We start from the raw sequence: 25,486 nt of genomic DNA, 5'->3' as shown, positions 1-25,486 counted from the left end.
GGGAGATGTGTCCCAACGTGCTCGCTGGAAAACTGGAAAAAGCAGAACCAACAGCAGTTGTGACTCAAGCTTTGTTTTCATTGTTGGATGTTATTTTTACAAGACATTTTCGGAAGTCATTAGTGCAAGATAGATACATTTAATTAAAAGTTTCACCATTCCTAGTAATTTTATTTGAATTCTCAAGTCTCCGTGCTGACAACAGCAGAAAAGCTCAATAGCACTGAGTGATAAAACACTTCAGAAGTGCCTCTCAAAGAATCTGTGTCATAGACCTAGCCCTGCATGCTTCCATGCTACAGAAACATCGGATTGCACACTTCTGGAGCTTCCTGCCACAACAGCAAGGTCACTGAGGAGTAAAACTGCTTTTTATACTACCATTTAAAATAGGAAACTATATAAAAAGGAAATATTAGCACTGTTGGTTTGGGTTTTTTAGTTTCTCAGCTATTTCCTCTGCTCACTGGCATGCTGAAGCACTGTATGTCCTCACATGGAACGCAATGCCAGTGTTGAGCGACCAAAATGCAACTATTTCACTTCTATACAAATATCCATACATTTAAACATGACAAAAAAGGGAGAAAAAGTTGAAATTTTACTTTCATTGCCTTTGATTTTATTTTATAAAAGAAAAGGACCAACACAAATGGTTTCCTGGATAGCTTTTATTAGATTTAGAAACAGAAATTAAAGCAAAAAACTATAACTGGAGCTTCAAACTATGAACACACGGACCATTGTCAGCTCATCCCTGTTCAGCAAAGGGATGGTCCAGTGCTTTAATTCAGCTCTTTTCACCCTTGAAATAGGAAGCAATAGCCAACAGGCTCATAACCATGTTGATGCACACACAGCCAGCATGCTGTCATACACCTCTAATCCGCTTTGTGTCTCACTGAAGTGTCAAACAAGCTCCAGAGCACAAGGAGCGGTGTTCTGGACTACTGCTTGCCTTATATAATGCAGTGGACAGAGACAAAATAGGTAGATGAAATCTGGAACCTTTAGGATCAATTAAAGAACATTGCTGCAGAAGACAAGGAAAAGCCATTAAGTAGCCGAGCCTGCCAGCTGCAATAGTACAGTACAAGATGCAGTGTATCCAGAAGTCAGGACACAAGTCATCTTCTGTATCAGGTATTGCTGAAACAACTAGAAAACCAAACTTACAAGATGAAGCACTGAAGCATCCACCAGCTTTCACCAGCCATGCAAGGTCCCTGGCTGTTAAAATGCATCTGCTGACCACATAGCTTAAGTCAAACCCTGTCCCTAGAAATGCATTTGACTTCCACGTACACAGCCCCGTTTACCTTACATAGCTTCTCCAGATCTGCTGCTGATGCAGCACTGGAACTGGGCAAACATACTGGTGAGAGACAAAATATACACAGCACCACTCTTTCCTCAGCATCAGGACAAATGATGATCAGAACCAGATACAAATGTCTTTAAAAACCAACAGGCATCGTGCTCCTAACTATAAACCTTATACAAAGGCATTATTTAGTAAAAGAACCTCACAACTAAAGCTTCAGAAGAACACAGAACTCTGAAAGTATCTCATATGGGTTGCCTAAAATCAGTATTTTCAAAAGGTTAACTAGAAGCTGGCACTGTGAACAAACGTGTGTTTACTGCTAACACAAACCGCTGTGCTACACACAGAAGGACCATCAAAGCACCTTGATGCTTGTCAGCAGCTCATTACTGGACTCAGGTAACATCTGTTGCATGTGGGCCATTCCTTTATCTATTCGGCAAGACACCATCTGTGTGCAGTACAGCACTTGGGTTTGAAATACATTACACACCCTGGTTTAGAAAAATAAGATCAAAGCTGCTCCAGGTTTCTGTTAGAGACAGATGAAGTAGCACCCTGTGTGGTTAAGGGCAGTGCTATCATCTGGCTCTGTTCTTTGCTCCTGTGGAAATGTGTTTCAGGCAGAGCAGCTGTGGAAAAGAGTTCCATCACTCGCACAGACCAGCCCTGCCTTACAGGACAAGGCACTGGAACTCAGTGAAACACTTCAAATACAACTTACTACTGTGTGGTTTCTTAACAAACCAAGATGCACAACAGCAATGAAAACCCCAGAGCTGGTGCTTGCAGCCAGTGCTTTCTGAGGCCTCTATACAGATCTCAGATGCTGCAGAGAGAATCAACAGGAAGATGGAATATTTGCTTCAATTTAATGCCTTTTAATGAAAGTAAGAGTGGAATGTTCCTACTGGCTTTCAGTTTATACAAAAGCTTTCTTAACTGAAAGCAATCAGATCTCATAAACTACAAATAGGAAGCCTAAACCATAATCCACATAATAAAGGGCTTTTTTTTTTTTTTAAAGCATATCATAATCACTTAAGTCACCACAAGTTTATACAGGATTAATACCTTTTATAGTATCTGACAGTTTAAAAACAGTCTAGATTTAAATGGTTTAGGCAGTAAGGCTCCTCTGACTATGCTCTTCACCCCTGCATCAGCCTTCCCATGATTTCAGCTTGTAACACATTTAAAAATACTATAAAAATACAGCACATGAAATTGTAAGTGAACATTTCCGGGTGGGGGGGGGGGGAAGAAAAGATAATTTTCTTTTACAAAGACCTGATTGTGTCTGAAATCACAGAGAACTGCCCTTAAACACAGCCTGGCCCCTTTGTGCTACTGCAGCCTAATGCCACCCTGATCCCTGGGAAGTTTTAAACTCTAACTAGTACCACATAGGAAATGAGCCAAGAGATCACACAGGTGTGACACGAGGAATGAGATGTGGCCTCACATGGACCAACAATGGGTTCCTTCTGCACCAGCTGTACCCTTCCCACAGCCTTCAAGAGTGGCTCATGGAATAGGCCACTGCAGCAGTTGTCATCTCCAACGTGGTATATCTGAGAAATCTCTTGAGGAAGCCAGTCACTGGTTAACTCATAACACTGCTCTTGCCAGTCATTTTGTCCTCACAAAAGCAGATTTGGGTTAAAGCAGCATTTCTAACAATAAACAAGAGCAGACAAGAGCAGGCCGGATTGCACTGATTTTTCTGGTTTTCAATACAGATTAGCATTCTCTCAGTTTGTTGTTTCATCTGTCTTAAAATGAATTCAAGCCCTTAGCAAATGAATGGGAAGCCTGTCTACATCTATAAATTTTGGTGAAAGATGGTAACATTTCCCTCCTTTGTAAAGGAAGGAAGGAACCTTGAAAAGCTTGGTGTTCTCCCAAGCAGAAAGAAAAACCCAAACAAAACAAAACTAAACAAGCCACAACAAAGAGGAGCTGCCTTTCCTCATTCTAACATACCTATGATACAATTAGTAGTGCTTCCCTCAGTGCTGAATCAAGAGGTCCTGCATTTAGAAAAGCAGACGTTGCATGCAGACTCAAAACTGCATCATCACCACTAAAATAATGTGCATATATTCAATATATTTCATGGACTATGAACTTGATGCTCAACTGAGCAGTGTAAAATGTAGCAAGTAGAAAACTTAATGACCACACAACTACCCAGTAATGACACAGATGTAAGGAGTTACAACAGCATGTAAATATCACCACTGGTTGGCAGCACATCCAGTAGTAGCAATGGTGTCACTGTAACCTGGCATTTGGGTATTCAGCTAAGAACAGGCACCTTTCTTCCGTGATGATCACTGGCAGCCCAGGCAGGGCAGAAGAAACAATGTATTAAAAGCAAACACACACAATTAAGGACCCTGAGTTGAAATTAATGAATGAGAGAGAAAACTCCTCACAAGGAAGTCGTGATTAGCGCCTCATCCTCAATTCACTGCTTGATGGTGCAGTATTCCCTTAAAAGTGCACTGGTTCCACAAAAATATGCAATAAACTGATCAAAATTGTGTAAATAGCCCCTACAGCACCAGCTGTACTATGACTACCACAGTCAACACTATTTGGTGTGTATTATCCAGTACTTCAGCATCTCAAAACTCAGCCCAGCTTTCTCCCTACCAAGAGAGGATCCCTCCCATTCACCTATCTGCAATTATCCCATAAAACATATAGGGAAATAATTCTGTTTCAAAGCTGAAGTTCTTAACTCCTAACAGATGTTGGCAAGCCCAATTCCACCATATACATAACAAAGCAATCGACAGAGCCTTGGGCCTTTTAACACCAGTACACAAAGAAACATTTTCTTGTGTTACTGGTAGCATAATCAGTACCATGTTTTTTAGGCTTATGGAAAAAATGATCTATGACTCAAGATAAGGGGGGGAATAAGTTAACTATGCAAATATGCCTAAAATATATTGGGAAAATCTGCATCCTTTTAATGTCAAAAGACAAAGTTTGATGTTTTCCTTTACTAAATAAACTCAGTTTACAGCAGCTTTAATATAAATGTAAAAAGGAAGAGCTTATTTTTATCCAACCAGGCCAGTCCTCCTGCGAGCTGTCAAGAGCCAAACATCACCAAGGGGGACACGAGGCTACGAGGCAGGTGAACAAAACTCAATCTATAAATCCAGCTTAATGGTTCTGACAGACGTGACACGAGCTCACAGAGCTGCCTTGTGTGGCACAACGGCTGTACTCACAGTGCAGCAAAAGGAGGCAACCCAGAAGCTGATCATTCAGCCCAAACCAAGCTCACGCCTCATGTCAGGAGAGCATCCTGGGAGCAGAAATGCAGAGTCCAAGCACTGAGCTTAGCCTCCCTGAGGAAGTCATGCCACCTAATCCCAGTAAGCAGTTTCTGCATGTGGATCAAAGAAACACAAAGGCCAACAAATCCCTCATCCTTCCATTCAGAAAATCCTTCTGCCAACTACGAGCACCGGCTGTTGTAAAGAGCAGCAAATGCCTGTCACTGTAACAGTACTGGTTAGAAAACACTCTTCACCCCACACGCCTGTGCTCCCGGTGATGTGGGTGAAATCGCACACCAACACCCACGGTTACACTACAGGCAACCAGGCAGAATGGCCTCAGCAGTTCCACAGAGCCCTCCTTAAACTCGTTCTGGAGGCTTTACTGCCTTTATAGCGAGAAAGATGGTGTGAAAGCAAGTAAGCAGATTTCCCAGGAATGTCTATGAAAAGCAAACACTTCTGGAAGCGCAGGGGAGCAGAGGCGACGAGGACCCGGGCACCTCACCCCGGCACAGTCCCGCTGACACACTGCACCGCGAGCAGGCTGGCGCAGGGGAGCCGCTCGCCTCCGAGCCCAGGTCCACTCCCGAAGGAGCGCGGAGAGCCCCGGGTGTGCTGGAAGGGATGGACCGACCGGCCCCACCCAGCCTCCGGCCCCGCACAATGGGCGCAGCGGCGGGGGCGGCTCCCTGGGTCCCCCGGCTCGGCCCGGAGCCCTGCGGCGGGGGCTCGGCGGGAGGCAGCGCTCTCAGCGCCGCCTGCGCCCCGGGCCGCGGGGCAGCCACCCCCGCTCCTCGCCCCATCCCCGCGCCTCCGGCCCGCAGCAGCCCCGCGCCTCCAGCGGCGGCCCTCCCGTTCTCTCTCCTCCTCACGGCCGCCCGCGCTACCTGCTCATCGAAGCGGTTCACCACGGCCTGCACCCACTCCACCGGCTTGTGGGCCGCCATGTCCCCCCGCCTGCCCGGCCAGGGAGGGGGGCGGATCCCCGCGGGGAGGGCGGCAGGAGAGGCGCCGGGCGCGGGGAGGGCACGGGCGGGTCTCCGTTATCCCTGGCGCGCTGCGGGGCCCTCAGCTCCCCTCAGCCATCAGCGCCCGGGGCCCGCCATGACACCACACCGGAAGCGGGAGCCCAAGGCCGCCCCCGCCCGCCCGAGCAGCAGCGCCGCGGCCGCCGCGCCAGGGGGAGCGCCGAGACCCAGCCGGCGGCGGGGAACCCACTGCGCCTGCGCGGCGGCCGGGCGGGGCCGTGCTGCGCCTGCGCGTCCCCGCCCCCGGGCAGGCCCGCCCCGCCCCGCGCCTGCGCCGCTCGAGGGGCAGCGGCGCGAGCGAAGCCCGCGGTGTGGGCGGGACTTGGAGAGGGAGGGGCCGAGGGCAGGAGGGGCGGGGCCGAGGCACGCAGGGGCGAGAGCTGCGGGTCAATGTTAACGGTTACGGTCGCTATAAAGGGTTTTATCCCTATAAACTGGTCTGTTTCTGCAGAGCAGAAGGTAACGTCCTTTAGTGCAGAGCCAGGTGAAGGTCCTGGCGGTGTCAATGAAGATGTAACTTGAGGTAAAACCTCCCAAACGGCCAAACATAGGGAAGAGCTGGAGAGTAAAAGGGACTCACTCGCTACAGCTCCATTCAGCGGGGCCTTGGTTCCGCTCAGACTCTTGCCACTGTCGTAGCACATATGAATTATTACCAGCAACAGCAACATAAATAAATCCTGGTTTTGATGAAACTTTCTCTGTAAACAGCAAACAATGGATTTACAATATGAACCGTACCACTGCATTTTAGCAATAAACTCAGGAGTGTGGCTCACAGCAAGTATTTGAAGAAGCAGTTGTCCTACAGAAAGATGAAAATCAATTGCAAATACTTCATTTAAGAAAAAAACAATTGCTTGAATAATAAATTGTAATTTCTGTCTGTACTTGTGGTCTTGTCATTCAGGAAATGCAGAGGGCATTCTGATTTATATAAATTGCAGAGACCAATACTGGGCTGTTAAGTGCCCTGGATTTTGTATGATCCATTTGCTGTAACTAGCTGTGGTGTGAAGGCCATTGATCACTCTGCAGCAGAGTGCTCTATAATGGTCAGCATTAATACATTTCATAAAGGATTTTAAAACAAATACTGTCTTTTGGTCTAGAAAAGTCCCCTAATGTATTGGCTATGTATACTCATATCAGAGTCAAACCTACATGATACATGTATATGTGTACTTAATTACAGACATCTCTTCTGGATCAGAATGTAAGTAAAGCTGCTCCCTGACGCCTTTCCCATTGTGTTTGTCTGAGCACAAGGAAAGGCTCCACCAAAAGCCAAGCAAACAGGCACATTGCATCCCCACACCATTTGTTATTCTCCCCTTGCAAATGTAAATGGTTACTTGGACTCCAGAAAACAGGATGAGGGTAGGGATCTGTTCTCCAGGACTTCCAGCCCCACTGGTTGTGCTCCCCCAGGAGGTGTGCAGGCATCTGGGGACAGGGATGGCTCTGAGTCCCTCTGGTTCACATCCAGAACCTGTTTGGGCTGACAGAAAAGGCTTTGTCACATAGAGTGCAAGAGGGAATGAACACAGAACACCAGTGGTGTGCTCCTCTATCAACATGCCCAGTCTCCTTTTCCAGCTCTTTATATACTTGATCCTTAAGTATCCCATAGCAATCCAGCAGGAATAATATCCACTTAAGGCAGTACAGCCACAATCTTCATGGGGATCTCTACGTTCTGCCAAAATCTAAACAATAATAATCCATGCAGGGGCAGGAAAGAGCTTCAGCTTACTGATAGGCTTCTGAAAACATGTCCTGAAACCAAGAAAGAAACCAAGGCTAGTCAGAGAGAAAAGCAACTGGGAGCTCCTGACTTAGGTAGAAAAAGGCTATTTTTTCCCTTCAAAACTTACTAAACACAACAAACAGTGCTTCTTCCTGTTTCTCCTAGTGTTTTTCCCAAAGCAAATCTGTTCCCTAAAAGCAAACAAGCTTGCTGTGGTATTCCCAGATTTTAGACAGTGGACAGCTTCAGAGGTTGAATGGTGATGCTGGAAATCCTCATAGTGTTTCCTCAAAACCTCTCTGGAAAATTCCAGCCAGTATTTGGTCAAGATGATTCTTTCCCAAAGCTCTCTGCTTCCTTTTAACTGCTTCCTCTTCTCCCTAGGCTAGATATAAAGTGCCTGAGACCCACTATCGCAGAAGGGATCTGCTGGCCTAGGAAAAACCAGTGTCTCTGTTAACTGCTGTGCTAGATCCCATCTGTTGGCCACATGAACACACAGACGGTTCTGTCCCCAGCTGGCAGACACATACCAGTCTGTAACTGCTGGTTAGGTATTATCTGAAGGTAAATCACACCAAGTTCCCCAGCCCCAGATAACTCCTGAGCTGTGGAACCATTTATTTGGCAGCTCTTGACAATCTCGTGCCTCTTGGTTATGCTGGTGGATTATTTTAAGACACTTTGGCAAGAGCTTCTTAATGCACTTCCTTAAGCTTATGTGCAAACCAAAATGAGAAATTACAGCCTAAGGCATCCACAGAGTCTTGTCAGGCTTTGTGGGAATGCCAGTGGGTTTTCCTCACTAAAAATGTCCCACTGTGGCTGTCAAGAGTGGCACTGGTGGTAGGAGTCACATGTAAGAGGAAAGTCCCTGACAATATGGATTTTTCTCCTCCCACATCTGTACCTTTTGCTTTTCTCTGCCATGTATTCTCAACTCAGATTACTTATTTATTAGCCTACCTCTTTTTCCTCCTGCTCCCAGCAGTCTGTGTTTCATACTGCTATTTCTCCTCTGCATTCTTCCCATCCCATTTCTCATTCTCACCACATTTGTCAAACACTCCAGAAGGGTCTCAAATACACCAAGTGACACTTTTTGATTTCTATGTATCAGCTTTGCTCCAGAAACCCCCCACCATTTACAGAGGCAATTTCATCCTGGAAGGATTGCGCCAAATCTGGGATCAGGGACAAAAACCATTTTCCCACCTTTCTTAAGTGAAGCCAAATAAACAAACCTGGGCCGATGCGGAAGGAAGGGAGGGACGGAAAGAGCTGCCAAGTTTTGGGTAAGAGGTGACTTAATATTTCTCAGCTCCAAACCCTTAAACATGGGTTTAATCTGGGAGCTGGCAGGCTCCCAGGGAAAGCTGGGCAGGCTCCTGGCAGCGCTACGAGTCCTGGATGGTTTCATTCACCCCGAGAGGACCGTGCTCCAATAGATTTGTCCATTAGAGGGCATTAGAGGCCACTCAAATCCCTGAATTCCGAACTAACCAGAGAAGGAAGTGGCCTGTATTCCTTTTTTGTTTGACAAATGAGCGGTGGCTTTGTATTCTTCCCATGACTTGTCTCTTACTGACTTACCTGACATGTGCGGAGTGGATTTCAATATGTGAAGAAGCTTCCCCTTAAAGATTTAAGCCGTGGATTTCCCTTTGTATTCTGACTGCAATAGGAGCTGTTAAATACAACAGATCTGAGGTTAACAGTGATCACAGAATAAGGGGTTATACTTCAGAGAAAGCAGAGATTCCACACACAATATTCACACCGGAACCTTCATCCCGGAAAGTCTAATCAACAATATGATAATTACAATTGTAGCACACAATCAGTTTCTAAATGCAAGTATTTCTATTCCAGTAGAAATCTCACTTGGATGCAAAACAGCAAGATTTTAATCCCTGATACCTGATCTGAGGCATTATAAAGATGTCACAAGAGCTCAGATACTCTAAAGGAACTTAATGGAACAGGAGACTTGTGCCATGCACTGGAAACGGATAAAGACACAGTCAGTGTTTGCCGTTTGGCCCCAGAGGTGTAAACAAGCTCCTTGTTGAGTCCTCGTTGGAGTTTGTTTGCTCACAATCACTCCCACTCACTGGGTTTATGTTCTAAAAATTGCAGAGGAATGAGATCATTTTGTGCATCTACTTTTTTCTTCCCCTTGCAAGCAGTGCCTTTCCCACAGCATCTCCAGAGGTTCTTACTCATAATACTATAAAGCAGCATTTTAATTGTTCTGGATGACTAATCAGCTCAGCCCCAAAGGATAATTCAAGGTTATCACTGCCTCTCCCCACCATTCTGTTTCCTTACTCATTTACTGTATAACAGGGGTCAAAAAGAAGAGGATTCACAGGAGAGAAAGACCAGAGAGACCTTGTGACTTCAGCACTGACTGGCACTTTCTGGCTTCTCTCCTGGGTGATCTCATAGAAAGGGCAGGAGTTTAAGTCACCGGAAGAAAGCTGGAGGCCTGGACTGTCACTGGGATGAGACCAGGACTGTTGCCATGTCTATGGCTGTGCCTGACAAGCACCATCAGATGATGATGCAGCGTTACTCCCTGCAGCAGCATTACACCTGCATCAGCCCCATCACACCAACTGCAGGACAAGACACCCATCCCGAGTCCTCTCCTCTTGCAGGGGCTGCTTTTCTGCACATGTGTGAGGGTGCTGAACGGACTGCTTTTCTTGCCATTCCCACATGATATCTGCATTGGGAGAGGCAGGGCAGGCTCCAGCAGTGTGCCCTAACACTGATTCTAGCCTGAAGTGAAGCACAGCTCAGGAGAGCTGCTGAAAGTATCCAGGACCCACGAAACTCAGCACCCATGTGAAGCTCCTGCATCAGCCTCAGGAGGGATAACAGGTAGTACCTAGGTTGAAGTGCTGGCTGTTTGCTCTGGAGGAGTTTTAGCTGTTTAGGCTGTTCCATACCAACTGTGGTAAATCCTTGATCTTCAGTCTGAATTTGCGTATCCATCTGTAAAACAATGTTAACATTATCCAGCAAAGACACTGTGAGCCTTAAAATGTTAATCCTCCATTTGCCTCAAACTCTTCTCTGTTGCACTCTGCACACATTCCCTGTAGCAACAGGCCTGGATATGAGCCACCCAAGTATTCCAAGCGCAGTTCCACATCACCTCCAGCCCATCTCTGATCCGTGAGCAAACACTCTTTATCTACAAGCAACCTGCTCTTTCCCAACCCCGCCGCAGCAGGAATGCAGCTCCTCTGTTTCCAGGCAGAAGCTGTCAGACCCAACCCTGTAATTCCCCAACATGCCAGTTTTTTCTGTCCTTCTGATTTTATTGATCTGCTTTACAGACTGGAGGTGGTCTGTGCCTTTCACTGTTCCTATTAAACTCAACTTGCTCTTCTAGAAATTGCACTTACAGACAATGTATTGAAGGTTACAGTGACACCCTGCATGCAACTGATTTTCCTTCTGTGTAATCCTGCTCGCCCAGTGCCAAACACAGGTTTCATGAAAAGCAAAACCTATTCTTCCTACTGTAAACACGGTCAGCAGTTGATTGCTGACTACATCCTATGTTCCTCTGGAGCCAGAGGAACGCCAATCAGCTCAGTAATGTTTCTCAGTGCACAGTGGACAGGAGCGTCATTCCAAACCCAGGGAACGCCACAGCCTGAGTCCTGATGCCCGTGGGGCACTGTGCTCCTCTAGCAAGGAGCCTGAGCTCCGGATAATGCAAGTGACTGGCAGCTGGGCAAACCCAGGCTAAAGAGGAACACACAGAAACAGTACGGTTTGGAAAGGATTTTTCACAGGAGAAGTGGAATAGCTGTGGTAGAGGTCAGTCACTGAGATTACACTGACATAAAGCAGGCTGTGGGCACGGTGGCCCTGAGCAAGGCTGAGCACCTTTCTCTGCATCACAGGGACCCTTTTCTGTTATCCTCATCTAGGACAGTTCAAGTCCAAAACCCTCAGCATGACCTTCAGCCATCGGAGATAACAGCTCCTGCAGCTTCAGTGGGTAAACTGAGCACAGATGTTCCTGGAAGCAGCTCCCTTGCAGGGCACCCTGGTGAGCTTACAAAGAGGGATGGGTTTGAACCTGAAAGGAATAACCTCCAACTTCCGTCTCCCTTATTCCAGCGCAGCGACTCATCACGAAGGGCTGAATTCACCACAGAGACACACACAAAGCCATCTGCTCTGTTTATTATACCCAAAGATGTGGTCCAAGAGTTATAAAATCCCAAAGAGACCAAAAGAATGCGAATGACTGTGGTCTATCTCTGCTATTCCATCTGTGCAACTGCTCCACAGTGTACTCCTCTAGCAGACCTTTGCAGATTAACCCCTCAGGTACCAGACATGCATCAATTTATGGCCCCCTGCAGAAAACTAATTCTAATTTCCACAATAAGCCACAGGGAGTAAAAGCTACAGAACAACGGGGGAGAAGGGGACAGAGAAGTAGCAGTTTTCCAGTGTGCACTGGGGCAATAGCAGCAGCTAACCCGTCTGGGGACTCTGATGGTGTTTTCTCCTCTAACTTCTCACCATTCTCTTCACTGCAGTCCCTTTTCCTCTTCAACTTTCTTTGCTTTCTCTTCCTTCCATTCTGCTTTTTCCTTTCACCTTCACTTGTTCCTCCACAAACTCTTGCTGAACTTTCTCCATCCCAAGGAGGCTTCTCAAAACAAGCAGGAGCTTGTGAATTATTAACAGTGTAGACTATAAATAGTGTAATATTTAATGACAGCCACACCACCAAGATGCATGCACTGGTGCACAGATCAGCCACCTTGGTCTTAGTGTGACTGGCCTTGTTTGCTCCCTCACCTCTCATTTGTCAGGAGTGCTTTATGAAATGAGAGCTGTGAGGAGGGGGAACATAACTCATGGCCTGCAAAAGCATCACGGGCTTTTCTGGTCCTTCGGATCTCACACTTGCTGTGCTGATCTCCTCCTAGAGCTCTGGCTCTGCAGTCCAAACCCCTCAGCTAACAGGAACCAATAGCCCCCGTGGGCCCTGAGCAGAGTAACCTTGGTGGGGTCTCTGCTGCAAGCTGAGTAGGGAACAGCACCATGAGAACTTGGAGATCTGAGGTTCACACACCGGAACGAATGGCCTTTCACTGGTGGAAGCCTTCCAGCAGGAAGCCATAGCAATGGAAATGGAGCACAGGAAACACACTGCGGAGTCTTGCAAGTAGCTAAAAGACAGGCAAACACTAGGGTTCATTTTACAAACCTCAGGTAATGTTACAGGGGATACAAAGAAAACAGCACCCAAACCAGTTGCTGTAAAAGCAGCACAATCCCTTATCTGGGACATGCATTAATTCCAGATGCCTTTCCTACTGCAGTCTAACGACTGAGCGAGTCAAAAAGACTTTGGCAAAACTGATTAAGAAGCACACAATCACAAATCAGTTATAAAAAAATCAAAGAAGAAAAAATAACTGCGATGAGTGTAACCAAATTCACTACAGGAGAATGTGAAAGAAGCAGATCCTGCTGCTTCAGCAGCCTGGGAAAGAGCTCCATAACCTGGATCTTGGAGAGTATTTCCAAGGCAGGCAGACAACAAAAGTCCTTTCATTTGTGAAAGCTTCTCGCAGTGTGTAAAGTCTGGAGGCAGATGCACTGAGTGTATTAGCCTCCTCCCAGCTGAACAGCGCTGTGCAGGCTTGGCAACTGCATCCGAAAAGGAGGATCATGGAAAACACATAAATCATCCCGGAGTCATGGGGCAGCCTTGCAGGCCCCTGCAGCATGTGACTGTGCAGGGTGTGCAGCTGGTGCCACCCCCAATTCCATAGCTACACCTCACCAGGGAGAGCAGGGAAATCATCCCGGCCCACTTACATGGCCAGGGTGCTGAGCATTCTTTATCTCTTCTTTGACTGAATCTTACCAACCAGGATGGTTGGGGTGGTGGCTTGCAGCAGATCCCAGCTTTCCACCTCTCCTCTGTGCTTGAGGCACAAGAGCCCTTCCAGCCAAGCATGAATACAGAAGTGTCTCCAGCACAGCCTGTGGCACCAAATAATAAGCTTGCAAACACCTGGGAATTCACATCTCACAACTGGTGTCCATAACACACAAAACGTGGGCTGAGAAGTTCAAGGATTGGCATTAGGACTCCAGTGCTGTAAAGGCTGAACTGCTGGAAACCCTCATTGTCTGAAGGTGCACTACATTAGGTTAAACTATACTCCTCTGTTACACAAGACCAGATTAATGAGTGAATCGTCCCTTCTGGCCCTCAAATCTATTACGTTAATGAGCAGAAAGCACACAGAGGAGGAAGCAGCAGCTACTAGAACAGTACTTACAGAAACACAGGGACTGAAATGCGTAAGAAATTGACAAATACTTTGCTTAAAAACTAAACCCAACTAGCAAGAAGTGCTAACACTCCCCCAGAGCTGCGTAACCCAGCTGCTATCTCCCCCTGGCTACACCAGCCCCAAGGTAAGCAAACAGAATCCAGCCTCATCCTGGCTGTGTGTGAGGCTCAGACCCTCAGGAGGAATCTTACAACGTGACTCAGCTCAGCTCTGGCCTCGCTCAAACATGCACAAGTTATGAGTAACTGCAGAGCAGCATTTCACAATGTTCACTGGCCACAGATCTGCCTTGTTATAAGAAGCTGTTGAGGGATAAAGTGAAGATAGGGCTCTTCCATCTGCAGGCAGCAGAGGATTAATAGAGCAGGATCTTGTTGCTAAAAAGCACCATGTCAGATTAGTGCTGTGATGTGCTACCAGGTTTATACAAACCATGCTGGCATCTGAGCCACCAGAAGTATTCAAAACTTCTCCCCTCTCCTTTCTTTGGCATCATCTCACTCCAGGATTGAAGTCTGCTCTGCTGGCCTTGCTTACATAAGGGTAACTTCTGGGTGTTGCTGCAGCTGAAGAGCCAACCCATGCAGCTATTCCAGTGCCTCTGCCAGCTTGGCCACTGCTTTGGAATGAAATCACTGTTATTCTCTGCAGTTAATTATCTGGCTCTGCTTTTCTGAAGTCCGGAGGAAGCAAGGAAGAGTCACCTAGTCCAGAGGAGGGGGGGACTTAGGTATGCAAAAGGATGAAGCAAGAGGAAAAGGAAGGGGATGAGGGAATACACAGATGTTAATACAAAATCACACAGAGAAGGACGTGGCCTTGGGGTTTCTTTCTCCAAGTTGCTATGGACAACTCCATTAAGTTAAGAGTAAATTCAACGCTTTATCACAAACCAGACCTTGCTGGATTTAGCCGCTGAATTACACACATTAAGAAATCAACACTGAAGAGTGGGAAACTCCCAAGAGTTTTCCAGCCCCTGCTTAGGGAGGATGCACTCAGGGGTGCACGTCACCGCCCTACACACATTCCGCAGGGCGGTCACACAAGCTTTTGCATCTCTCTTGGTTTACGTGTTGCCTTGTAGCCCCATGGTCAAACAGCCACCGAGGATGTCACAACCCGGCTCCAAAGATAATGAAGACAACCTCTGTCTAACTCGCTGCTGCAGGACCGTCACCTGCTGCTGGCGGCGGGGCACTGGAGCAACACGAGACGTGCCTTATGTCACAGGCGGCCCCTCAGCAGTGCACACGCCGCACCCCACCGGTACCGCTGCACTAAAGCGGCCAGAACACCCCGGTTTAGGTCAGGTTTGGAGGGGTCCCCGCGGTTCCGCCCCGCTGCGGGCCGGGGCCGGTGGGAGGAGCCAGCGAGGGCGCTGCCGCCGCCCGCCCCGCCCCTCCCCGCCCCGCGCTTCACCCTGCGCCGCCGCCGCCATTTTGTCCCAGTGCCCGCGTCCCGGTGAGTGCGGTCGGTGTCGCTCCGTTGCAGGTCCTGAGGCGAGCGCAGGGCGGCCCCGTAGATGGCCAGCTTTCCCCCGAGGGTTAACGAGAAGCTCATCGGTGAGGCGCGGATGGGGCGGGCGGGTGCGGCGGGGCGGTCTCAGCGGGAGCGCGGATGGGGCGGGTGGCGGCGGTGCTGCCGAAGGAGCGGTGCCGTACGCGCCGGGGCGGCGGGGGTTACACAGCCCCGGTAGGGAACCGCTTGCGTTATTCGGATCTTCCTGCGGCCGAAGGGACAGGCACAAGCTCGTTAAACGGCGCTGAGGCGACATCGGTCCCTTCCCAGGCGCTGGCCCTTTCTTCCCGAACGGAAGCGCAGGGCGGCGGCGGGGCCTCGGTGTGTTTGAGTTCTGCCTCTGGTAGCGAGATGAGCCATTACTTACACGATGATCAGGACGTTTTAACGCTGAGCTGCTTCTCTGCAGTGACTCAGTCCCTTTGGCAGCTGAGCTTTTCACTGCCTATAAGTGAAACACCTTCCCAGTGCCATGAAATTAACACGCAGTAACAGTCATACACTAACCCCATTGCCAGGCTCCCTTATAACCCTGGGAGATCTGCGGTCAGGTTTTAAAGCAGGAATCTCGTGTTCTTTCAGCACGATCACGCACCGTGGGAGAACTCCTGGCCCCAACTTCTCCCTTTGACAAGAAGTGTGGACGTGAAAACTGGACCGTGGCGTTTGCTCCGGATGGATCCTACTTTGCATGGTCACAAGGGCACCGCGTGGTGAAGCTGGTCCCCTGGTCTCAGTGCCTTAGGAACTTGTAAGACAAAACTACCTGGCTTTTCATGCACCCGAGCAGCTTCACAGCTGTCTCCTGTTGGGAAGTTCTTGACAGATTTAAACACATGTAGCAGCTTTTCAGGCTTGGGGAAAGGAACAGCGATTGGTTTATCTCTGCTGCTTGGGCCAGCGGGAGAAACAGCTGTACTGCAGCCTCCCAGAGGCTGTGCAGGGGGGACTTGGTGTTTGATTCAGATGCTCTTAAATAAGAGGAAGTTACAGTGAAAAGGGATGTAAAGACTCAGGAAGAGCTGGACTTTTAAATTTCCTATCAGAAAGCTGTTTAGTTTTTAGGAATTCACTTGAAGGCAAACCCCTTCCTCATCATTCTCACTGGAATGCAAGGAAGGTCCGAAAGACACATTGTATTTTCACTTTTGGGTGGTGTTTTAATGAGGTCAGGAACCAGCATTTGCATTTTTGTAGCTGGTTACATTCCCCTCACAGCAAATCCCACCTGCCCTTTCTTCCCTCTTCTGGTGAGGGGTTATTTGGTTTCCATGATCTGGTCACAGTATCCCTTATTGTGGAAGTGATTTGCAGGGAACTTCCTGCTCATTTAGCCCAAAGTCTGTAATTTTTGTAACTATTGTTTCTGTAAATGCTTTAAAAATACTATTTTCACAGTGGGTTAGTTCACGCATTGTTCCCTGTAGAGGTAAATGGGGTAAAGAAGTACTAGTATTATATTGTGTGAGAAAGTTTCCAGGCGTTAGTTATAAGACAGTTACAGTAAAATGCTGCTTTTATAATTTGACATTAAACCCACACCATTATAGATCACCAAAATGTAACATTACAGCAACTCCCAGATTTCAGCACATCCTAAAGACCTCCCTGTTCTGTTTCTTTCTCAAGATACTTCATGCCATTGCCGTTTCTCTTTTGTGCTTGCTCTGCAGCTTGGTGCACGGCACAAAGAATGCTGCCAACTCTCTCGGCACAAGACTTCCAAGGCAGAACAGTGACAGTGCTCAGAAAAACAAACCCTGTGAGCATATCATAGACTGTGGAGACATCGTGTGGAGCCTGGCGTTCGGCTCCTCGGTGCCGGAGAAGCAGAGCCGCTGCGTGAACATCGAATGGCACCGCTTCAAGTTTGGGCAGGACCAGCTCCTCCTGGCCACCGGCTTGAACAACGGGCGCATCAAGATATGGGATGTATACACAGGTAGAGGGGAGAGAGGAACTGTTACTAGTGCACAAAGTGACAGTGAAGTGTCATCATTCACACACAGAATGAATCGGGAATTGAATCTTGAATACAAATTAATCTAAAAAAAGCATAAACTCTTCCAACTAAAAATGTTCAAAGACTGCTGGAGGAAGGAACAGGTTCAGGTCATGCTTCAAGATGTTAGTGACATAAGATGAAGCTCCATTGCTGCAAAATGGTTACGTATGTGACTGACTTTGTGTAGTGGTAGTTTACACTAAAATCTTCCCTGGACTTAAACTTTCAGAAGCTGAAGTTACTCTCTGTTTTGAGTACAGGGAGGGATTACGTTGATGAGAACCTTTTAAAAGTATGTAACTGTTTAAATAAGAGCCTGAATTTGAGATGAGGGAGTCTCAAGTAGCTGGTGGCACAGCTGCTAGGCTGGGAGAGAACTCCTTAGCTTTAAAGAAATGAAACTGAAGACTGTTGAGTAATTTATATTGTCTTGTAAATTTAAGCTGAGAACAGAGATGTGTATCAAAAGACAAGACTTGCTTTATTTCTGAGGCATATGGGTTTAGTGTAGAGATTTACTAGCTTTCTGTATCAAGAGGTGATTTCCTGAAGAATCTGAAAGTGCTTCCTGCTGAGGCAGTATTTCTACAAAGACCATTGGCTTTACTTGCTCTATTTTGTATCCATAAAGCATTGATGTGAATGAAAAAGCTGTCCTTCATTTGGAATTGTGGTGTTTTAACAGGAAAACTCCTCCTTAACCTGATGGACCATACAGAAGTTGTTCGAGATTTAACCTTTGCCCCAGATGGGAGCCTGATTTTAGTGTCTGCATCTAGAGACAAAACACTGCGAGTGTGGGACCTGAAAGATGATGGTAGGAATTCAGTTTATCTGCTGCGATATGTAGGAGAAATAGCCACATACTCTCCTCTTTTATTGCTGTAAATGAAGTTAGGTAAAAAAATCACTTCTCTTAATCACCCTGTGTGTTCTGTTGAAATTCTTTCTGTGCTTCCTAAAGGTATAAACTGGTATCACATTAAGTTAAGTGTGTGCAAAGTGACTTCTTTTAACAGGGACATGGGATTTAAAGGCTGCATGACAGAATTTTTATTTCTCTGTAAAATGCCTCTGCAAAATGTGTGATATTTAACCAATTCTCATGGGAATACCTGTCTTTTTAGGAAACATGATGAAAGTGTTGAGAGGACATCAGAACTGGGTATACGGTTGTGCATTCTCTCCAGACTCTTCCATCCTCTGTTCAGTTGGAGCTAGTAAAGCAGTATGTGTCAGAGTTCCTTGTTCATTAAATCTACTGAATTGAGTGCATAATCATTTTAAATCTAAGTAACATCAAGCTTGTGCTCGGTGTCATGAACTTCTAATGTTTTACGATGATGTAAAAGTGCATGAAATTAAACAAGCAAATGGTGCATCGAGACACTGATTTAAGAATTGAACTTGCACTGCTTTTAACTGCAGAAACTGTAAAAGTTCTTTGAGAAATAGTTATGCACATGTTCGTAGTATAAAACCAGACTAAAGCTTCCAGTGTTAAAAGATGCTTAGATTAATGCATAGAACTATTTTATTATTGATTTTATCCTTTCTGTCTCCTACTCAATGAAAGGGGCTTTTCAAATCTGAGCCAGGCATTGTGTCTCCCATTGAACAAAAATGTTTCTACCAGTTTTCCAATACAAATGGTCCTTATATCTAAAGACTAGAATGAAGAGCAGCATACTGGTTTTTTTTTCACCCCTATTCTAATGCCCTGCTAGAGAACTGAAAGTAGTGCAGGTAAAGCATGTATGCCATAAGCCGCTTTTCTTGGCACTGAAGAATTAGGATGAAACAGAGAGGGTATTTCAGCCTAGTGGCAGGGGCACTGTAAGTAGTTTAATGAAGCTTGGTGATGCTGAATAAAAAGCACAATTTAATCCTTGGATACTACTTTATATGGGTGACTGTTCAAATGCTTTTTATACTTTAAATTCAGTGCAGACTTGGTAGAGAATAGTTGAGGTCTGGGGTTTGGTTTTTCTTTAACTAGAGCAGATATGGATGTATACGTTGCTGTCTTTAGGCTGTGTGTTTTCCATAAGCTTCTTGCTTTCCCTGTCACAGGTGGTGGCAGCAATATTGGTGTGATTGAGGTTAAGCTGGCACCACTCACACAGGAGCACAATGGTGTTAGCTGGGCAGAGAGTGGCATCTCTGGCTACCAGGCTGGGTGCGAACTTTACCGTAGGACGAAGTAACCTTGCCTTCGGCTGCAAGGTGTCCTGTACGTACGCAGGTGCTGGTTGATGTCCACCTTCTGCTTTCTTTCTTTCCTTTTTTTTTTGTTTGTTTTTGAATAATTTTCACAGCAGTGAAACCCCCTGACTCCTCAAACTTAGCTTCCACTTGTATGGAATGTTGGGGTCTCCTTGGAGAAATTGGTCAACACGTTTATAACAGACCGTAAATGGGTCGGTTTGAGGAAGTACATGAGGCACTAAGGCTGTTTGCTTTGTTCAAACATATACATTTATCCAAGCTGTCAGTGTTTAATCTGTGCAGTAAAAGTGAGTCAGGGACATCAAGGACCCTAATGAGCTGTTTAGGGACATAACATCTCATGCTAAAGTCTTAGTTTTCTATGAAATTATGCTGCAGTACATAGTTCATTCCTATTAAGTAATTCTGCACAGTGTTGATTATCCATATTATATCTAATGTATAAGTGCATGTAAAATCCCAGAATACTATCAGCTTTTATTGATTTTTATAATATAATATGCAATTACCTGGATAAATTGTAATATTAATGTTGTGTTTTACTGTTGACTTGATTTAAAATGCATAAATCCTTTCTAATAATGTGGTTAGACTTCCCTGTTGTTTTGCCAAAGACATGACTTTTGGCTGTGAAAATTCTTTTTGCTTGCAGTATCTGTTTCTCTTCCTAGGCTGACGTTGGTGATCCAAGCCAATTGTAAACAAGTGATCTTAAACTCAAAGGGATGCCACTGGAGTAACAATATGTTAACCTTACATTTTCTGTCTGTATATTTCTTACAATTTTGGTAGTTACAAAAAGAGGGGACTGTAGAGTTTAACCCTATTTATTTCTGCACATTTTAATAAAATAGTTTTGTAATACATGAATTTCAGTAAGCTACATGGTTAAATTGAGTTGCCTTTATCTTATTTTTTGGCTTATTTTGTTAATAACATTTAACAAACCTGAGTTAGAACTTGCATGTCTGCTTTAATTATTTTTATAAAACCCTTGATTTTAATCTGAGTATGACACTGAGCATATTTCTTAATTGTAGTAATTCATAATGCCTGATTTTAATATAATCCTAAATAAGACTTAGCAACTATACTTTAAAACAAAGTAAGTGCTTCCCTGCAGCCCTGAGCAGAGCTATAACATCAGCTTATTTAATTGCAGGTTTTTCTCTGGGATATGGATAAATACTCCATGATACGGAAACTTGAAGGACATCACAATGATGTTGTAGCTTGTGAGTTCTCTCCTGATGGAGCTTTACTGGCTACTGCATCTTATGATACCCGAGTCTATGTCTGGGATCCACATACTGGAGTTATTCTTATGGAATTTGGGTAAGTGAAGCAGTCAAATCTGGGAACTTCCTTCTGGGGTGGAGATGACTCCTGAAAATTAATGGATTTATGTGTCTAACTGAAAATCAGACTTGGGAAAAATCAAGCAGTGGCTGATGGAAATCGTGAGCAGCGAAGATCATCTTTCTATCTGAGGAGAAATGTAAAAGCTGATGTTTTAACGTGTGCTAATTTAAGCATCTTCAACAAAGCTGAAGTGTTTGGTACCACAAAACTATAGTTTCCATATAGGAGAAATCAGGCTGTTTTTTCTTCCTCAGCTTTGCTAGCCAGGCCTGAAGGAAACACTTCCTAGTCCTTAAGCATTTCACCACTAACTCAGTGTCTCTCTGTCTCCAGGCATCTGTTTCCTCCTCCTACTCCAATATTTGCTGGAGGTGCAAATGACCGGTGGGTCAGATCAGTATCTTTTAGTCACGATGGACTACACATTGCAAGCCTGGCTGATGATAAGTAAGTATGAGGAAAGGGTTTTACTCCCCTAATTATTCCCAGATGATATGAGCTTTTAAATACTAAGTCAACTTTTTGGGGTTTAAGGGAGAAACGACTTCTAATGGTCTTGGTAGAAGTAGCTGAGTTGTCTGGTACATGTTAATGTTCATTCTGAATGTAGAAAGACATGTTTAGAGGAGCAGAATAACTCAAGCATGTAATAGCTTAAACCAGGAAGAGAGGGGTTGTAAGCAGTGAAAAAAGTAGACGGAGTTACTAGTGCATATAAATCTTTTGTATAGTGGTAGATTCCAAAGTAAAAAGTATTGTGATCTCACATTCAACTTCCACTAACACTGCAAGTAGTATTGGAAGAACTGGATTTCAGCTTTGAGGGCAGTCTTATTCTAACTGGTGGGGTTGAAATGATGAAAGTAATACAGATCAAGGTCTGTATCAGGAATGAAGAAGTCATAGTTTTTCAGGCCAAATCTGAAACACCTTGTGTGCATAGGAAAGTATTTATAAATGTTTCCTGAGCTCTGCTGCAGACGCATGTAGTATCAGAGGAAATACTGAATTAAACATCTGCTCTGATAACTCATTCTTTTGCTCTTCCCTTGTCAGAATGGTAAGATTCTGGAGAATTGATGAAGAATATCCTGTACAAGTTGCTCCTCTGAACAATGGGCTCTGCTGTACTTTTTCTACTGATGGCAGTGTTCTAGCTGCAGGGTAAGTATATACTGGGGTTTTTCCCTCCTAAAATATTAAAGTAGTACAGAGGGTTGGCAAAGTGTTGTAAACATCTTCAGTTGTGATGACTGAAAACCAGGTCGGAAGCACTGGGTTGCATTTCTTTTACTATTTGTTTAAACATGCCTAGAATAGCAGTAAAATCAAGAAGCTGATAAACTTGTTTCTTATCTCTGAGAATAAATAAGAGACAGAGCCACAAACATGTGGATTGGCAAGAGACCAGTAGATAATCAAGGGCAGTTGCTCTGTTTCAGGTGATGTCCTCAGTAGCTGTTGGAGGATCTGCTCAGGCCTGTCACACAGATAATCAGAAGTGGCTTACTGTGCTGCTGTAGCTTAAACGAAGAACTGGCATCTAGTATAACTGAGCTGGAACAGCCAGAACCAAGCACAGATAGCCCAGAGCACCTTCCCCCTAACTAGTGACATAGGAGAGCATTTGTACTAAGCTAAAATCATGCAGGTGGGGTGATCCTGGTGGGTTTTGTTTCTGTGCAGGACACAGGATGGCAGTGTGTATTTCTGGGCAACTCCAAGACAAGTTTCCAGTCTCCAGCATCTGTGTCGCATGGCAATTCGCAGAGTGATGCCCACCCCCCAGGTCAAGAACTTGCCCCTCCCATCCAAGGTTCTGGAGTTCCTTTGTTACCAGATCTGAATCATTAAAAATCAAACTGGCAGGGGGCCCAGCTGCTGAAACTGGCTGAACACATCAAAGAGGCCTCAGACTTTACAGCCTTTAAGCTTAAGACTCTACAGGTTTTCAAGAGCTATTTAAAAGTGATACCTAAATCCTATTTTGTCAAAATGCCTGACAAGTAAATTTTTACTATTTATAGAAAACACAGTAGAAGTATTCCTGGTGTTCTCAGTTTTCTAAACTGTAACTGTGAAAACATGTACATATATAGACATAAGCTGCTACATGTTAGCAATGTACCTTTAAAAATTGCTTTTGATTTTAATGTGTATCGTGTATATATTGCTTTGATAGAGCCATCAGTTGCATCTGTGCTGTAAAGAGGAGGGATAGTTATTTCCTGGTACACTGAGCTAGAAAAGTATTGACTTATAGGCAGAGAGCAGTTAAGCTTCCTTATGTACATTGGTTGAGGAAACTGATCCAGATAGAATTCATGCTGGTTGATGTCATGAGGAGGTACAGCCTGGCTTTTAGTGCAATGTATGGTGAGGGGAAGTAGGAAAGAGAAGGGTTGGAGTACATCTAATGTAAACCCAGGAATGTTGGCTGTGTATCAGCTCAAGAAGGCCTTAAGTTCTATAGCAGCAAACCAGGTTAAATTCAGTATTGGGCAGTGTTAAAGCAATTTCCTTGCATGTCTGAAAATCTAACTACTGTATCATTGCCTGATACTTGGTCTGTAATTGAGAAGTTACAGACTTGGTTTATTATTCTTCAACCCTGTAATACCTCTTCAGGGTAATTATTGGTTAATGGCCAAAGATAAGCAAAATACTTGGTTTTGCCTTCTGTTATTTATCTGTACCTGCAGATACAAAGAATGTATGCATTGCAGAAAATGCCTCATTATATATTTTTTTGTTGAATTTTTTTATTAAAAACTTGTATAAAAAGTTCCCTGACATCATGTCTGGTGACTGACGGATCAACACTATCCACCTGCAGCAGCTGTAGTGGGGATCTGCTGCTGCAGGACCCTCCAGAGCTCTCCTTTTCAGGACAGAGCACACTGATCATGGTGAAACTCACTGTGAGCTACAATTTGATCTCACAACCTGGTATGTGGGCAAAGGTCAAAAGCAGATGTGGTGCTCGTTCCCCTGCTCTGTGGGAAATGGAGTTTGGACTGATGGTCACTGGCTGTCCAGGGGCATACCCTGGCCATGGCTCTTTACTCTCTGCGTGCTGCTTTGGTGAGCCCCAGCCCTGCTCTCCAGGAAGATTTCCCTGCATGCTGTTTCCAAACACCATAAATCAACTTCCACTTTACAAGGTACTCCAGAACAAAGCCAATGGACACAACTTCCTCAGGAGTTAAAATCTGGCTTGCAAAGACACAGAAAGTGTACATGTGGCTACTCCATGACTCATTCCTTTGGCACAATACTTTTTACCTAATTAAAGCAAGAATTTCCCTCTTTCTGTTTATTCTAAATATATATATGATTAAGACAAGGCTTCTTATACACTGCCCACATAAAGGAAGAACTGTAAGTTCTGTCCCCTAGAACATCTTTCAACTTGAACATAGATATGAGGGAAGAATAGCACTCAGGCACAGAGTTTCCTGCAAGGGAGCTTCCATATCTCTAAACACAGTCAATCAGATCAGCTGGAGCATTGAATGCTCTGCTCTCTGCTGGGAGGTTCATTTGCCTTGTCCCATCAGAGACCCCAAACCAAAAAGCACCTCTTCACCAGCATCACTGTTATCAGCAAAGATTAAATAGAAAGTATGCACTTAGCTTTTACCGAGTAAGGAAATAATTCTTCTACAACCTTCGAACAACACACAGAAACTGCCAGGTAGAACAACACACAGAAACTGTAAAGTAGGAGTGAAGGGAATAACCTGTACCCCAGAATGTTATTAAGATGGGTGGAAGTGGCTTGTGAACTGACGTACACTGCTGCAACCAGTCTGGCCTCACTAAAAACAGCTCATAAAGAGAAAATCTGAAGTGAGCAAAGCAGCACCTTTGTGGTGTTGGTGGCTGTTAGCTAGGGCTGAGCAGAAGTGGGTTTAGATCCGGTCACAGCCATCTAGAAACATGCTCTGCGTGTCAAGTATTTCTGTGGTGAGTGTAATTAATGTCTACAAATCCTTTTGCAATGCTCTGCTGAGACGTGCTCTGGGTATTAGAGCCAACAAAGTTGACAGGAACAGAGCAGAGGGAGCCAGAAGCTGTCCTGCAATACAGCACCACACTGGAACACAGCTCCCCAGGGCAGGCAGCAAAGGCAATTAACAGGAGAAGGATGATGCAAGAGCCTGCAGAATTTCCTGGCAGGAGCAGAAACAATGCGAGGGAAGAGAGAAAGAAACAAATAAAAGATTGAGATTCACTGGCCCAGAAGCTCTTCTAAAAGGAAAGGGTGTTGAGGATACAAGGGCAATAGAGGAAATCAAAACAGGCAAGAGCAAAGTGGCAATTTGTAATTCAGTGAGGAGATTTTGGCCATTTCCTCTGTGGCTGGGCACTGCTACTAGAAAAGCTGATGGGCTTTCATTTTTATTGCTACTGCTTATTAAATCCATGCAGCATTATAGAGCAGATGTTTCTACTGGAGGCGTGTTGTACTACGTGGAGTATTAACTAACCTGCTCTGTTCCTCTGCCTGAGCACAGTAAAACCCCAGTATCACTGTGACACATGACTGTTCTAGGACACCTATGTTTCAAGCCCCGGTTGACAGTCAGGTATCTTCAGGACA

General features: G+C 45.3%; 2 protein-coding genes and 1 long non-coding RNA gene across 6 annotated transcripts in view; 1 reads left to right on the top strand and 2 right to left on the bottom strand.

Moving 5' to 3' along the window:
* NF1 (neurofibromin 1) overlaps positions 1–5,821 on the bottom strand; it is a 75,131-nt gene extending 69,310 nt beyond the window's left edge. For all 4 annotated transcript variants that reach the window (XM_061363295.1, XM_061363297.1, XM_061363296.1 and 1 more), the window contains exon 1: positions 5,520–5,821. In XM_061363295.1, coding sequence (XP_061219279.1) covers positions 5,520–5,579 — 60 coding nt within the window. In that variant the 5' untranslated portion in view covers positions 5,580–5,821. The remainder of the gene's footprint in view (positions 1–5,519) is intronic.
* Positions 5,822–6,466: 645 nt separating this feature from the next.
* LOC133217844 (uncharacterized) lies at positions 6,467–9,055 on the bottom strand. Its single transcript, XR_009726973.1, has 2 exons — positions 9,004–9,055; positions 6,467–7,161 (listed from the first exon to the last, which is right to left on the bottom strand). It is a non-coding gene; the product is annotated as an uncharacterized LOC133217844 (long non-coding RNA).
* A 6,112-nt stretch (positions 9,056–15,167) lies between these two features.
* On the top strand, positions 15,168–23,669 carry WSB1 (WD repeat and SOCS box containing 1). Its single transcript, XM_061363291.1, has 9 exons — positions 15,168–15,328; positions 15,867–16,035; positions 16,958–17,226; positions 17,975–18,106; positions 18,417–18,517; positions 20,681–20,853; positions 21,214–21,327; positions 21,937–22,044; positions 22,567–23,669. Exons 1-9 carry the CDS (start codon positions 15,289–15,291, stop codon positions 22,724–22,726), a joined length of 1,266 nt encoding a protein of 421 aa, XP_061219275.1. The 5' UTR covers positions 15,168–15,288; the 3' UTR covers positions 22,727–23,669.
* Positions 23,670–25,486: the final 1,817 nt, after the last annotated feature.

This window comes from Neopsephotus bourkii, unplaced genomic scaffold (genome assembly GCF_033783945.1).
Source record: "Neopsephotus bourkii isolate Nb327-2 ecotype Australia unplaced genomic scaffold, CSIRO-AGI_Nbou_v1 NB_1154, whole genome shotgun sequence".
Taxonomy (NCBI): Eukaryota; Metazoa; Chordata; class Aves; order Psittaciformes; family Psittacidae; genus Neopsephotus; species Neopsephotus bourkii.
This window is presented reverse-complemented; position numbering and strand designations above follow the sequence as displayed.